The 17,163-nt window shown below is 33.8% G+C and overlaps 1 protein-coding gene across 4 annotated transcripts in view; it reads right to left on the reverse strand.

The window, feature by feature from the left end:
* PHIP (pleckstrin homology domain interacting protein) overlaps nt 1-17,163 on the reverse strand; it is a 143,668-nt gene that overhangs the window by 81,005 nt on the left and 45,500 nt on the right. For all 4 annotated transcript variants that reach the window (XM_034962410.3, XM_034962411.3, XM_034962409.3 and 1 more), the window contains 7 exons: nt 10,342-10,563; nt 9,918-10,018; nt 3,700-3,770; nt 2,085-2,185; nt 1,948-1,988; nt 1,146-1,244; nt 230-383 (listed from right to left, as the gene is read on the reverse strand). In XM_034962410.3, coding sequence (XP_034818301.1) covers nt 230-383; nt 1,146-1,244; nt 1,948-1,988; nt 2,085-2,185; nt 3,700-3,770; nt 9,918-10,018; nt 10,342-10,563 — 789 coding nt within the window. The remainder of the gene's footprint in view (nt 1-229; nt 384-1,145; nt 1,245-1,947; nt 1,989-2,084; nt 2,186-3,699; nt 3,771-9,917; nt 10,019-10,341; nt 10,564-17,163) is intronic.

Here is a 17,163-nt window from a genome sequence, read left to right on the forward strand (position 1 = left end):
CTTGGTGGATGGATCTTTTCATATTAAAAAAACAGCAAATATCTACTATATATTTCCAAGCCAAACCTGTTTAACTGCACTGTTAAAATTATTCCCAATCACTCACAAAGCCGTTACCCCAGCAAGCAAGAGTTTTTAGCTAACATAAAAGACTTTATTCCTCAATGAGAATGTTTCATTCTATAGTCAGCTTCAGTTATATCAAATAAAGATTAGAATTTTTTCTCACCATCAGGACATGAATTAGTTGACCAGTGTAAGAATTCCAAACTTTCAGAGTCATGTTATTAACTGCAGTTATAACTGTATTGTCATGTCGATCCCAAGCTACCATAGTAACCTTCATTTTTGTGATTTTATCTTCTATTCCTTGAAGGTTTTGGCTGAAAGTGAGGAAGTGTTTTACACTGACTATTAAAATACTGACACAACAAAAACCAAAACATATAATCTATAATTAGTATTTATATTCACTAACATAATAACTATCACTTAACAGTAACTGAGAAGTTTGAATCAACATGGAATGATGGTAAAAATCCCTGCACTGAGTCAGGAAATCCAGGATTTCCAGAATTCTAGCACTTCTAAGCCATTAGTAAGATGATCTTGCATAAATATCACTGCTATAACTCTATCTAGATCCAGGAATTCCGTGCCATGCTGCTCACTCTCCATCTTTTACTGTTGCTGTCATCCCCTGCTAACTGTTCTGCTTTCCCATCCATCTGAGATGACTACACACAAATACAAGTGGAGAAAAATATTAAAACCAAAATAACAGCTACAACACGCCGTTTAATTTATCTTGGGTTGAAGAAACCACTGGACATAAAATATTGTCCCTCAGTGATAAACGAAAACATAATATGTTCTGGTTTCTGAAAAAAATATTTAAAGTTAAAACTTTTCCTACAGTACTTTTATCATCTCCTTAAAAAAAATTAATGCAATGTCCTAAAATATGCCAATGAATCATTTCATAAAAATCAACACTGCTCATCTCCAATTGTACCTCTAGTTATTGCAGAAAAGTAGTAATTTTAACATGATATATAATTTTATAGGCTGAGAGTCACCAACCTGCACTATAACATACTTTAAAAAATCAATATATACATAATATTTCAAATTTGACCTCTTACCCTGCTGGACGAGTAGCCATATCCAACAAAATGCTCTTCCATTCTCTTCGTTTAAATTGCCAAATACGTGCTGTCCCATCACGACTGCCACTTACAAACCTGTATTAAAAGGAATCCAATCCCCCAAAGAAAAATCATACATGCTTTACCAAAACGCACTTTTCCCAGAGATCTCATTTAAAAAGACAGCATTCATCTTTATTTATGCAGCATTCTAATAACTTCTGAAACTTTATGGGCTTTTTAGAATTTTATATGCAAACATTCCAATTTTCATGGCTAGGTCACAAAATAACATTTTCAAAAGTGATTCAAGGTCACTATGTACTACCCTAGAAATAAAATCGACATCTTCCAAGGAAAAAACAATGATTTTCTTCTCAATATTAAAGAATCTGACTTATTCTACTCAAGGTATTAGAAGTAGCTTTATTTCCTTTTATAACAAGAACATGGGAAAATTTATACAATATCATCAATAAACAGGTCTGCCTTAAATATTATACTGTGATACATTTTCAATCTATACCAAAAGCTTCTCTACATTTTGAAACATATCTGGAATATATAGGGTGATTTAAAAAGCAGTAATTACTAAAAGTGTCCAAGTATACTAACATTATTACAAATAAGAGAAAGACGTGCCTATGCATGTGAAGGCTATATTCACTTTTAAGTATAACTGGTCAAGATCTTTTAGGTAGGTGATTATTTCCTATACAGCTTCAAATAAAATCTGACGACTAAAATTGTCTTTATTTCATAATTTTAAAATTAGAATTAAATTAGACAAATATTTTACCTGTTACTAGTGTTGGAAAACTGGATACTGTCAACTTTGTCCTATATATAAACAAATAAACAAAAAAGTGGGTGCTGAATATAAACTCTTGGACTCACATAAATTATACTCATCTAATTCTTTTCACCAATACTTACAGTATGAAACTCCAATTCTGATATTTTCTCTGGCTGACCTGATCCAAAAAAATAAACCCGAATAATATGATCTGTGCTTCCCGTCGCCAGAAACATTCCGCCTATGAAGAATAACAGCAATTATTAAGAAGTAAAACATAACTTCAAAATCTCTGAAAATTAGATAATAAAATGTAAGCAAAATTACAATATATACTGAATTAATATTTTACTCTAAAACCATTCACATTTATCCTAAATATATAACACATCTAACTGGAATTTAAGAAAGAAGTTTATGAATATATCTTTGACTAGAATGAATTTTTCAGTATTTATAGAAGTAAAGCTTTGCTCAAAAAATAATTTCACTAAGTGAATATATAACCATACCATGTTAAAATTATCAGTCATCTTCACTAGAAAATATTTCTCTCGCAATTCTGCTGAAATTTTTCTGTTGTCTCATTTCCCATGTGTCAAAATCTTACCAAACTTTTAAGGCCCAACTCCCTCAGTAACTTTTCTTTACAAACTTTGCAATCAAATGAGGCTGCTCTCTTCAGAACTCCCCTAAGACTCTGTTTTGTAGCATATTAATTCTACCTTGCATCCTTGCATTACAGTTATTTGTATATGCAGTGTACTCAAGAGTAACACTCTTCCACAGTATTGAAAACAATACCTGTATATAATAAAATATTTAAGTACTTTTGCTAAATGATCTACCCACTAACCCCTTAAAAAAATCAAATTGTCCTTGAAAAAGGAGTAAAAATTCAGAGTATTCTGGATGCATGTATGATGCCTATATTTGTATGACTACTACAAGGAATACTGAATCCATGGCAGTGGCACTGAACATCTAGAAGTTAGAAAATGAACATGTTTGGATATTAGTATGGCAAAAACGGACTCACTTCATTAGTTTGCTATCCCTTATCTCAGGTAATACTCCTATCCACAATTATAAAATGAGCGGAAAAAGTAAAACTGAAAATAAAGGTAGGAGGAACAGGTATTAGACACTATTTGGATCTACTCATGTTTCATTTAATTTTCTTATCAATTTACTACAAATAACCAGATTTTTTTATAACTTGTTTAAAAACACCCTAACATCCATTCAAAATGCTGCTGCATAAACACAAATCTGAATTGGAATCTTAGCACTGCTATACAATCACTTTTTAAAGTGCAAATAAGAACAATATGTAGCGAATTAACTGATAAAGATGTACAAATATGAATCAAATTTATTTTACTTAACTACAGAATACCTTCAAAATCCATGAAAACATAAACCAGATTTAAAATACCATTCTTACAATGAAACAACTATTTAAACATTCATTCTTTAACAGGGTCGATTTTGAAACTATTTATTCTCTCCTACTAGAACATTATAGTCTTCTTAAAGAAAAACAGTCATGTGATTATATAAACTAAACTCTTGCATAAATGAAATATTTCTAAGTTAGTTTATAATAATTCTCAGTTACTTATTAGCTCTGGCATATGTATAAGAACATGATTGATAATACAATAGTAAATATTTTCCTAAATATTACGCACTCCACTATAAGGCTTCTTAATGAACAACTTTAAGTCGAAAATTAGAATGAGGGAAACTTACCAGCACTAAAAGAAGAACAGATCATTTGAACTCCAGGCCGAGGGCGCTCTGTAAATTTTGCAGGTCTTGGGCTGTAATACAAAAAATAAAGAATTAAAAATATCCTAAAGGAGCCAGTAGCACCAGAAATAATCTGTTTCAAAAAATAATCCCAGAAGGACAAAATTAAGAAGCAACAGATGGCTCCCTTCCTAAAAACAACTTAGAAATCATTATGTGTCATAAATCAGAAGATCTTGTAGAAATTCTAGATATAGATTTTGTAGGAGCTCCTTATCACACAACAATACGTACATGGAACAATCCCAAATTCACTGTCACACCAGACATGCAGTTACTAGTTACACTTACTCCTAATCACATTTAACATGTTCTCAGTTTTTCATATAGAATAGCAACATACAAACATATAAGGAACTAAGCTATTCGCAAACATGAATACATTAGCAAAATAGGTGCTGTCTGTGCCTTATGTATACCATCAATAACTGAACTTTTTCAGTATTTTACATTGTTAATTAAGCTTTTCCCTTCTTTGACCTACTAATGTGATAAAACATTTAACAATGATAATACATTTAACAATGTGTATGTAATGTTCCAATATACTGATTATATTTGAAGCCCTACTTACTGTACATTTTGGCATAGTTCTTCTACACTATTTGATGAAATGCAAAAATAATTAGAGCTTAAGCCTATATAACTTTCACAATATATAACAAATTTAGAGCAGTTTTAGTTTTGTGATCATTTACTGGAAAAAAGTATATACATAAAATATTTCTGAGATATAGGTTGGTGCAAAAATAATTGAGGTTTTGCCTTTTTTTTTAAAAAAAAAAGCTTACCATTAAAATAATGGCAAAAACTGCAATTATTTTTGCACCAACCTAATATATATTCTGAGCAAAGAGAATTATCTTTTTTACTGATACAGAATGCAACAAAATGTTAAGAATTTAAAAAATAAGTTTGTAAATAGTTTTACATTAGTATTTACAGCAAATTCTATTAATATTCACAGGCTCTAATGTAACAGATGAGCAGAACAAATCTCATTTAGAGAGACAGATATTAGAACATTCTTAAAACCTAAACATTTATTCAGAGCAAAATTAACTGTAATTTAAGTAAATTAATCTGAATTATGAAGACAACTAAATGCATTGCTTTCATTACTACCTTATGGATTATAGCTCTAGATTTTTTTTAATTTTTGGTACATCTGCTCACATAAGTTCCAAGCAACCATTTACCTGAAACTCATTACAAAAATATATGCAAATAGTCCTATAAACTACATTTTTAAAAGATTTTTATTTTAGAAAGGAAATCAGTATATCGAAGGGATATCTGCACTCCCATGTTCGTTACAACACTGTTCACAATAGCAAAGATTTGTGGGTTTTTTGGTTTTTGAGACGGAGTCTCGTTCTGTGGCCCAGGCTAGAGTGCAATGGCACAATCTCAGCTCACTGCAACCTCTGCCTCCCAGGTTCAAGTGATTCTCCTGCCTCAACTTAAAATTTTATAAGTTAAATTATAGCCAAATGACAAAAGCAATGAAATTATATTTTAAAATATTAAATTAGTGTGACAATGTAAGTAATTATGTGTTTGTTTACTTGTTTAGGTTTAAAGCAAATCAGTAAGGTTAGTTTAATGGAAAACACACACACATAGATGCTTTGGAACCTGATGGACCATCATTTGAGTCTTTGTCATTGCTAATGTTACTTATTTTTAGACACTTCTCTTTACACACTGGTGAATTATTTTGATTAACCAATAAATTTAATAAAGCACTACAAGTTACTTTGTTTTTTATTGGAGACAGAGTCTCACTCTGTCATCCAGGGTGAAATGCAGTGATGCTATCTCAGCTCACTGCAACCTCTGCCTCCCAGGTTCAAGTGATTCTCATGCTTCAGCCTCCCAAGTAGCTGGGATTACAGGTGCGCACCACCATGCCCGGCTAATTCTTATATTTTTAGTAGAGACAGGAGTTTTACCATGTTGGCCAGGCTGGTCTCAAACTCCTGACCTCAGGTCATCTGCCTGCCTTGGCCTCCCAAAGTGCTGGCATCACAGGCGTGAGCCAACACGCCCCGCCACAATAGTGAAGATTTGGAAGGAACCACAGTGTCCAACAACAGATGAATGGATAAAGAAAATGTGGTACTTATACACAATGGAGTACTATTCAGCCATAAAAAAAGAATGAAATCCTGTCATTTCTAACAACACAGATGGAACTGGAGGTTATTATGCTAAGTGAAATAAGGCAGGCACAGAAAGACAAACATTACATGTTCTCACTTATTTTGGGGATCTAAAAATCAAAAGAGTTGAATTCATGAGATAGTAGAGGATGGCTATTATAGGCTGGGAAAGGTAGTGGGAGGAAGAGGAGGGAGGTGGGGATGGCTAATGAGTACAAAACTAATAGAAAGAATGAATAAGGCCTAGTATTTGATAGCACAAGAGGGTAACTATAATCAATAGTAGTTATACATTTTTAAATAACTAAAGGAGTGTAATTGGATAATTTGTAATACAAAGGATAAATGCTTAAAGGGATGGAGACCCCCTTTAACACCATGTGATTATTATGCATTGCATGTCTGTATCAAAAGATCTCATGTACCCCATAAATATATACACCTACTACATACCCACAAAAACTAAAATTAAAAAATAAAAAGATTTTATATTTTTAAAGGGAAAAAACAAGTAGCTACCCATAATTTGTTTTTAGATGCATTATTTGAGGAAACATTTTTAAAAAGGGCCTTGGGCCGAGTTCAGTTTCTAGGTCTATCACTTATCAAGAGTGTGACCTTAGGCCAAGTTAACATTTCTGTACCTCAGTATCCTCATCTGTAAAACAGGGGTAATTAACGGAACCTGTTTCAGAGTTGCTGGGAGAATTAAATGAGTGTGATACATGTAAAGTGCTTAGTACAGTGTCCAATATGCTCAATAAATATTAGTATTTTTATTAGGTTCAACAAGTTCTAGCCAATCCTTCAATGACTAACTGCCACTTAGTTTGGCACAGTGGTTAAAAGGGGTTTCTGACATTATACCTCTAGTAGTATTTAAATCCTGGCTCCAGTACCACCTGCTAACAATGTAACCTGCTGTGCCCCAGGTTTTTCCCTTATCTGCCCCAGAGATAATAACTGTACCTTTCTCAAAGGGTTGTTATAGGGATTGAGATAACAAATGTGAAATGCTTAGTACTAGCTTGGCAGACTAAGCGCCTAATAATCACAAATAAAAATTTGTAATCATCATATTATATGCATATTTTAGGATTCCTAGTCTCTTCACACCTAAGTCTAAATATACTTGGACAGCTTCCTCCTACCCAGAGACCTCTGGAGCTAGCTTATGGTTCACTTAGCCACTTAGACTACCCATTTAAGAAACAGCATCTTTGCTCGTGAGTTGGTAATACACACATACAAGTGAATTTATAAAGATATTTGAGTTCCCAAAGTTGAATTGATTCATTCAACTAATGCAGATGCAGGATTTCTAAAGTCATTTCCCCCAGCAGATTATACAAAAGCATTATAGCTAAATACAATTTTTGCCTTTGATTATTAATTAAATCCTATGTGACATAAACAGTATAAATCTATATCCTGCCAAATTTTTGGCAGTTTTCAACTATGTGTAAACACATAAAGAAAATAGGTGTTCCAAGGCTTATATCTAAAGAGCAATGGATTGTTCTTGTTTTTGTGTTTTTAATAAGACAGGATCTTGGCCCTGTCACAGAGGCTACAGTACAGTGGTGAGATCACAGCTCACTTCAGCCTCTAACTCCTGAGCTCAAGCAAGCCTCTCACCTCAGACCCCTGAGTAGCTGGGACTATAAGTGTGTACCACCATGTCTGGCATTTGTTGTTGTTGTTGTTTGTTTGTTTGAATTTCTGTAGAGACAAGATCTTGCTCTGTTACTTAGGCTGGTCTCAAAGTTCTGAACTCAAGTGATCCTCCTTCCTTGACTTCCCAAAGTCCTGGGATTAGATAAGAATGAGCCACTGTGCCCAGCCAGAGTACTCATTCTTATGCCTGAACTCTGAATTTAAAAATTTTAAGGGATAAGAATAGGAAAGAATATAGGAATAGGAAAGAATATTACTTATAAATACCTAGAAAAAAACTTTGAAGTCCAAAAATAAAAAAATTACTAAGTTGTATATAACAACTCTATTGAACATAATGCAAGCTATTAAAATACATATAAATCTCTATGGTAAAATATTAAGAAAACAAAATTATATATATATTCCTAATTATATCTATATAAAAACATTCATGGAGAAAAAATACTGTATTAGGGTAGTGGTTTATATGTGATTCTACATAAAGGTTCTGAAAAAATCATTTATATGGAAAAGCTTACTTCTCAAGCATCCAGAAACATGAAATGTTATTGTACTTAGCAATAAAATCCTCAAGAAGCACAAATAAGGTGTGAGTTTAATTCTGTAAAACATTTTCTGTTCCTATCCCAATTTGAACATTGCTAATCACTTTTTCTTCTCTAAAACAATAAGACAGGAAAAGAGAAAGGTATGCCCATCAGGTCCATGAGGAGGTTAAAAAACAGTAGCAACAATTAACAATTAACTATTGCTACTGTCCATATACATCAGTAAAATATTTCAACTTTTATCTATCTACAGAAAGACTTTAAATACGAGGGATGCAACTGAAGTGAAGTCAACTTGCTTTGTCCAAAGAACCATGTTTTAAATCACAATCTTTTTTCAAATGAAGTAGTTTTGTTACTCGAGCTACCATGGCCCCCAAGCTGCCATAAGAACCACTCTACAAGAATGTTCATATACATGAAGTTAAAGAAGCATGTGTTGCATTACAAACAATTATCTAAACACTACTGTTTTTAAAATAACAAAGGCATACATATATTATTTTATTAAATAACTCAACTTGGGTTGCTAATTTATACATAGAAGTCAGAGATAATTACTGATATATACCTTCTAATCTGAATGACTTTCCACCCTGAGTGGCAGAAATGGCCATTTCAACACTGTGAAATCAACTGAATAATCAATTGAATACACTACTTTCTTGTTCAAAGACTATCCATGGAGCAAATACACTATTTCCCCTCCCCACTACATCCACTTAAAAGATATGGTATAGAGGCCGGGCACGGTGGCTGATGCCTGTAATCCCAACACTTTGGGAGGCTGAGGTGGGCGGATCACGAGGTCAGGAGATGGAGACCATCCTGGCTAACACGGTGAAACCCTGTCTCTACTAAAAATACAAAAAACTTATACGGGAGTGGTGGCGGGCGCCTGTAGTCCCAGCTACTCGGGAGGCTGAGGCAGGAGAATGGTGTGAACCCGGGAGGCAGAGCTTGCAGTGAGCTGAGATCGCGACACTGCACTCCAGCCTGGGCGACACAGTGAGACTCCGTCTCAAAAATAAATAAATAAATAAATAAATAAATAAATAAATAAATAAATAAATAAATAAAAGATAAGGTATAGAAAGCATCAAAGGGCAGAGAAGTGCTCTAGTCCTGGCCTTGCCAATTTTTAAACATAGTTTTAACTATGGGAAAGTCACTTAACCATTTCAGTGCCCTTAATCCAAAGATAATACTATCCAGCCAACTTGTTTTGATAAACCGAAGTATTAATATGGGCGACCGCACAAATGCAAAATGTTATTATGGGGAGGGAGGGGAATACATCTATCTACCTTGATGCAGTTTAGTGAAACTTCAATGATTCTGTCTCCCTACATTTTCCTAGATCTAAAATAAAATCTAAAGTTTATAGATTCAGTAGCATCAATAATTAAAATTATTCTAAAGAACAGCATTAGAAATTCTTAAGATTAAGTTCTGAGCACCAAAAGCAGCTATTAAAACTATGCAGCACATAGAAAGGAGTGGTAATAAAACAGGTAAATGCTGAAGGAAAGAGCTAGGATTAGGATAAAGAGAAAAAAAAATGTGAACATGAGAAACTTTCTTTGAAACATAGAAAAGGGGAGGAATAAAAATAAAACAGGTTAGTAAAGAGCCAAAAGAGGATTTCTATTATTTACTCAAGGAGAAAAAGTAAATGTATTCCTATTGTCGACTACTTTATACTTTTGCAATTTCACTCATTAAACTAAACACATTTAATCTATGAAATAAAATAGAAACTGACTTTATTTTAAGGGTTCCAGCATCCCAGAGCCAAAAACAAATAGTGCCATCTGCCCCAGTAGAAGATAGATATCTCTTTGAGCCACTGCACAATGGTGAGAACTGAAAAGACAATCACAGAAAATAAATCTTTACAAGAGTGACACAGTGAAAATAAAATCTACTTTTTGCCATACAAATAGCAACTAACAACAACAGTTAGAAAATGGCAAGAATTTACCAAGGTTATGTTATTTAAAGTCCATATATTTATAAAGAAAGCAGACATACTCCTGTCTTCATTTTAGTTGGCCTTATATACTGGATTATAAAGGTGATTATAAAAGTAACTTCTTAAAATTTAATAACCAAAAGTGACTTCATTAAATTTACTTTACATTATAACAACAACAACAACAACAATGTATAGGGATTAAGACAATTACCTGTAGTGATGTAATAGATGCACTATGGCCCTGAAGAACAGCCAAAGGTGCACAGGTTCGAAGACACCAGACTCGGATCATTTTATCACAACTTCCAGCTGCTATCATGGTATTCTCATAGTTTACAGCCATGTCTGATATTTCAGCAGCATGTCCTCTTAAGGTAGCTAATAACCTCCCATCATCTGTTGCCCATATTTTCACAAGACAGTCATCAGAACCCTTAAAGTAAGAATGGATATTAATAGAATTAACCCCATAAATTTTAATTCAAAATCTTAACACTGATAAATCTATCTGTTCTGTCCACTTCTGAACAAGTATATTTTTAAATACCAAAAAGTGTTAAATACTTGTGTTAGCTTACACAAAGCTCTTTATTAAACCATTTAAAAAGAGCACTTGTGTACTCACCAGCAAATAAGAGAAGTGGGATAAGATAATTAATATTTACCTTTGGTTCCCTATCTACTATCAAAGTACCCTCAATGTGGATTTCTATAAAAGAATTTGAACTTCTGAAATAAAAAAAAAAATCATAGCTGCAAAACAAATGCAAGCTACAATGGTGACTAATATTATCTATTTTGTTTTGTAATACAAAACTAAAAGTAAGCTTGTTTGGGGCTTTTTCTCTCAGGAAGCTGTGAGTTTCCTACCACTGATCTTCAGCTAAAAACATGACATTATCTAAAGCCAGTTATCAGAAAAAAATTAATCTCATCTGTATGAAGTCAATAAAAATACATAATTACTTGTTTACTCTGCCATAGTAGTGTAAGTCCAGAAAGAAATTGTAAAGGATATGGAGTTTCCTACGAATACCTATATTTACAAGTGAACATTCCCATTTTATATAGCCAAAATAGAGATAGAACATTCAGACTCTATTTTTATTTTTTATTATAATAATTTTAAATATATAAGAAAGTAGAAAGAATAGTGTCATTAATCCCCATATATCTACTTCCCAGATTCAAAACTTAATATTTTTGCCACATTTTCTAGTCTTTAACACAAGGTTAAAAGAGAAAACACACATTTTTGCAAAATTACTGAATATTTTACAGGATACAGTTTTACTAAGGGTTCATGTTAGAATGCTTAACGACCTTCCAATCTAATTCTTAAAGAAACACCTTCATATCTGACATTAGAAAGAACTCAGAGGACCTACGGAGGCATATAATTCAGACAACTTTCTGCATCATAGTGACAATAAATATAACATATAAATCATCATACTGACAATAAATATAACATATTAATGTTTCCAAACAGAGTATGTTAAATGCTGTATCTTAAATCAGACTCTGCCAATGATACCTAAAACACCCCCCAATTAACTATAAAACCAGTTCCTCTGATTAAGCTTTGGAGTAAAATAAATGGGTTACTAACCACTATAAAGACCAGTAAAACTTAACTTTGGTCAATTATCTATATTGTTGTCTAGTATTCTTATCACATACCCTTAACCTCACCGCAGGCTCTTCATCTATAAAACACGGAGGTTAAAATGGATGGCCTTTAAAGTTCCCTAAACCTTTAAAATTAAGTGATTCATGCATTCATTTATCCCTTTGTCTTGTGACTATGTGACAACCACTAAAGATATAAGAATGAGATATAAAGACACAGTATTCTTGTCCTTGTGAAGCAAGACAGAAGAATGTAAATGTGATAACGTCCTATGTATTATATAGGACATATAAACACTTATATGTCCTAAGTGTTTAACCACTGTTAATCAGCAGAGATTCAAACAAGGAAACAGTCTACTTTTTCTGAGACATGCAGAGGTACGGGGTGGAAAGGAACCCAGAAGTGGTGATGCTTGAATAGAGTCTCATGCAAGAAGAGGCAACGTAATGTAGCTTAGAGGACAGCCTTCAGGGTCAAATGCATGACTTTGGACATGTTACATACACTTCTTGTGCCTCAGATTTCTCACCTATGCCTACCTCATAGGATTGTCACAAAACTAAATGAGGGTGAAGAGATGAGACAGTGTCTGACACATGGTTACAGCTTTATCTTCTAACACTGCTTTTGCTGGTGACAGGATTCATATTCTTATTTTAATAATATCATTATTATTATTTTAAAAAGAGCATTCCATAATGTGACTATAAAGTATGGTCAAAAGCATGAAAATGTGAAACAATGTGAGTAGTTCATAGAACTGCAAGCAGCCTGCAAGGTAATTTAGAGTGTGAGGTGAAGGCATAAGGATGAAAAAGTAAAAAAAATTTGTGAAAGGCCTTTTACGGTTTACTAAGAAAAGTGGTGTGTAATGAGGGTCACTGAAGATATCAAACAGGTGAGTATCAGGATCATACTTGTGTTTTCTAAAGATCATCCTGGCATCAGTGTGAATTAGGCTAGACAGAAAGGAGACCAGCTGAAAGTTGTTAAAATAGTATGGTCAGGAGAGAATAAGTGGTAACACAAATTATTATAGCAAAAAAGAATAATCAAAGACATGGTTATAACAGCTGTTTGGGGAATAAAAGGGATAAGGAGCACATCACTGATTATCTGTTGGAAGTGAAGGAAGAGCTGTAGCAGACTATGACTCCCAGAAAGCTGGTCTATACCACCACTTGGCACATCGGAAACACATTAGGGATTTGCTGAGTAAAAAAAATGCTTTAGGGCATTCATTCAAATTAAGTTCTCTACATTTCACAAATTGAATCAACATATTCACTACATTTGGTTATCTTCCCAAAACTGAAGCAATATTTGGTTCTCACCTGCATTCAGTACACAAAGAATTTTAAGTACACTACAGTAGGTAGACCATATAACAAAAGTAAAATCATGACATCATGTTACGCTTCACAATACTGATACAATTCATATCATTCTTATGAATCTGAATAAGAGTGTGTTTTACATTCCACTATAAAGATGCTTCACATATTTTTCATGTTAACAAATAAAAACACCAGTCTTTTGACCAAAATGTCAGTTTTAATGAAAGGAGCAATGGTAATCTGTGACCTAAAATTAACCTCCAGTGACTTTCACCAATTAAAATGTAACAGGAAGTCCTACTATATTCCTACTGGGTTTATCATTTAGTTATCTTACCAATTTAGTATTGCTTGATTAAATTTGCTCTTTTTAGACAAGTGCTGAAAACAAACAAAAATGCATATTCTTCCCTCTGAGTGCATATTATCTCAATTAACCTTTCTTTTCTTCCATCAAATTGCCAGAGAGAGAAATTTTTGACCATCCTTTCACAAAAATCTCTCCATTATCCTCTTCCATGACCCACAGAAGTTTGCTGCCCCTACCCCTAATTCCACCCCTCAGGACTCCCAGAAGATTTTCCAACAGAATTGCAAGCATTCTTAAGCAATTTCTATCTCATATATCATTGCTTGTGATAATTAATTTATCTTTATGGAAATTTGAAACAAAAGATAATCTGAGCATAAAATTCAATGAAACTCTTTTAAGATGACTATACAATATACAAGTACTCAAAAATAATTGACTAGAAGAACTGCAGAGGAAAAATTAAATGTATTGGGAAAAAATGTTTAAAGCACTATAAATGTGTTTTATTTTATTATTTATACATTTCCTTATTTAGTTTGAGACAGTCTTGCTCTGTTACTCTGGCTGGAGTACAGTGGCGTGATCATGGCTCACTGTGACCTCCACCTCCCAGGTTCAAGTGGTTCTCATGCCTCAGCCTCCTGAGTAGCTGGGATTACAGATGTGCACCACTACACCCAGTTAATTTCTGTATCTTTACTAGAGATGGGGTTTCGCCCTGGTGACCAGGCTGGTCTCGAACTCCTGGCCTCAAGTAATCCACCCACTTTGGCCTCCCAACGTGCTGGGATTACAGGCTATAAATGTGTTTTAAATAAATGAGGAAGAATGAATTAAAAATTGATAAATATGATTATTTTAAAAAAGACCAAAATGTCTAACATAATTTGAACAGATACACTCTCTTTTCCATAAGCCTACCTCTAGTTCCACGAATGTTACTAAGATCAATAAGCCAAAGAGTAAGATATTATAGTCTTTTGACCAAAGAAAAATAAAATGTTAAAACCAAGTTATGGATATTAAAAATAATGTTATGTAAATGGTGAAAAGGGGCAATGACATAAGATATACCTCTTCTAAGGTGTATGAAAGAAAAAGAAGTAGGGAGAGATCATGTAACCTCAGCAAAAACAAAACAAAACAAAATCTGAGGATTAAAAGTGAGAGGGAGAGGAGAACAACAACCAAATGAACTAAAAAAGTGAAGAAAGTTTGGAAATGCAGTGGAATAAAAGCAGTAAGAAAGGTGGAAAAATTCTGCAAGCAACAATTAAAGACCTGCTAAATTTAAATAGCATGATGTTAGAAATACCTCAACTGACATAGTTTTTTCAGCAAAGCTCCAATACTCAAGGGAAAACTAAGTAGTCATTTCTTTTCAGTAACATCTCAATGTTGCTGCGGATTGCTGCTCGGGCTAGGAACTGGCAAAGTAAGAAAACTTGAAAGTACAAAGTGTAAGTGAAAATAAGTGATTATGCTGGAAATGTTTTACCTAAGAATGATAATTGAGTTTTAAATGCCTGTTAAGAGTTTGTATTTAACCTGCTGAGGTAGTCACTAGACAATTTGTAAGCAGACAAGACATGGTCACTATAGTATTTTAGCCAGATCCTGCTAATGTCTATGTGAGTAATAGATCTGAAGCTACAAGAAGAGGTTTAGGTTAGAGATAGAGATCTGGGTGTTATCAGTTTATACCATAGTAGTCAAAACAATGATAGCAGATGAGATTGCCAAGAGAGACCACTTAGTGTAGATTTTTATCTGGAAAACTATGAACAGGTTTTAAGAAATCCATGGGGTGGGTACAAAATTTAAAATCTTTTTTATAATTCATTTTAAAATCAAATTATTATGCTACTATTTAATCACAAAGATAAGAGAGTAGTAAATCACTTGTTTCATTTTTCTTTCTTGTTTTTTTTTGTTTTTTGTTTTTTTTTTTTTGAGACGAAGTCTTCCTCTGTTGCCCAGGCTGGAGTATTGTAGTGCGATCTCGGCTCACTGCAACCTCCGCAGCCCAGGTTCAAGAGATTCTCCTGCCTCAGCCTCCAGAATAGCTGGAATTACAGGCGTCCGCCACCACACCCAGCTAATTTTTATATTTTTAGTAGAGGCAGGGTTTCACCATGTTGGTCAGGCTGGTTTCAAACTCCTGACCTCAAGTGATCCGTCTGCCTCAGCCTCCCGAAGTGCTGGGATTATAGGCATGAGCCACCACACCAGGCCTCATTTTTCAATAATGTAAAATGGTTATAATTACTGCAAAAGAGTGCTCATTAATATTATCATTTGTTTATATCAAACTTAGCATAAGCTGGAAAAATCTCAAGCAAATCTGTATAGCCCTTAGCTTATTTAAATCCCAAAACAAAATGAGACACCAAATTTACAGGGTTTCTTTTTAAGTCAAGACAATCTTGTCATCAAAGGATGAAGCCAAGGAAGCTAAAAGGGTACATCTCTATACTTGAAAACACAATAGCATAGATATTATTTATGAGAAAGTGTGTTGAGAAAGGGTGGGAATTAAACAAAATTTACATTTTTCCAATCCTAACAATTTGGCTTCAAGTACTCTAAAATTAGCTTAGTCTACTGCCACACCTGAAAAAAACACACATATTATGATAAAGAAATGTGCCTTAAAAACAGTCAACACACTTCTGCACTTTAGGATGAAGGAAGAAAACAGCATCAGATATTTACTTTGTAACCACTGTTATTTCTTCTAGTACTTTTACAGTATGGAGGTAATGGTACCAATTACTTTTCCTTTCAGCATGCAGCTGGATTTCTTACTATAAGCAATTAGTATTTTTTTCTGTATATCCAAAAAAAGTTCTGATTTTGTAAATCCCTTTAAAAACTTCAACATTCTTCAAAATAAAAGGTTTCAGAGGCAAGACTCAAATAAAAACAAATATAGTCATACTTCCTAGATACCGCAGGCTCAGTTCCAGACCACCGCAATTAAGCAAGTATTCCAACAAAGCAAATCACACAAATTTTTTGGTTTCCAAGTGCATGTAAGAGTTATGTTTACATTATGCTGCAGTGTATTAAGTGTGCAATAGCATTATGTCTTTAAAAAATGGGAATACATTAACTTAAAAATACTTTATTGCTAAAAAATGCTAATTATCTGAAACTTCAGCAAGTAGTAATATTTTTGCTGGTGGAGGGCTTTGCCTTGATGTTGACAGCTGTTGGCTGATCAGGGTGGAGTTGCTGAAGGTTGGGGTAGCTGTGACAACTTCTTAAAATAAGACAACAATGAAGTCTGCTGCATCCATTGGACTCTTCCTTTCACAAGAGATTTCTCTGCAGCATGGAATGCTATCTGACAGCATTTTACCCACAGTAGAACTTATTTCAAAATTGGAGTCAGCCCTCTCAAATCAAGCCACTGCTTTACCAAATGAGTTCATGTAATAGTCCACACATCCTTTGTTTTCATTTCAACAATGTTCACAGCATCTTGACCAAGAGTAAATTCCATCTCAAGAAACTACTTTCTTTGCTCATCCATAAGAAGCAACTCCTCCCCCATTTAAGTTTAATCATGAGATTGCAGCAATTCAGTCAGACCTTCAGGCTCCACTACTAATGTTAGTTCTCTTGCTATTGCAGTTAACTTCCTCCACTGAAGTCTTGAACCCCTGAAAGTCATCCACGGGGGATGCAATCAACTTCTTCCAAACTCCTGTTAATGTTGGCATTCTGACCTCCTCCCAAGAA

This window comes from Pan paniscus, chromosome 5, assembly GCF_029289425.2.
Source record: "Pan paniscus chromosome 5, NHGRI_mPanPan1-v2.0_pri, whole genome shotgun sequence".
NCBI classification, from domain to species: domain Eukaryota; kingdom Metazoa; phylum Chordata; class Mammalia; order Primates; family Hominidae; genus Pan; species Pan paniscus.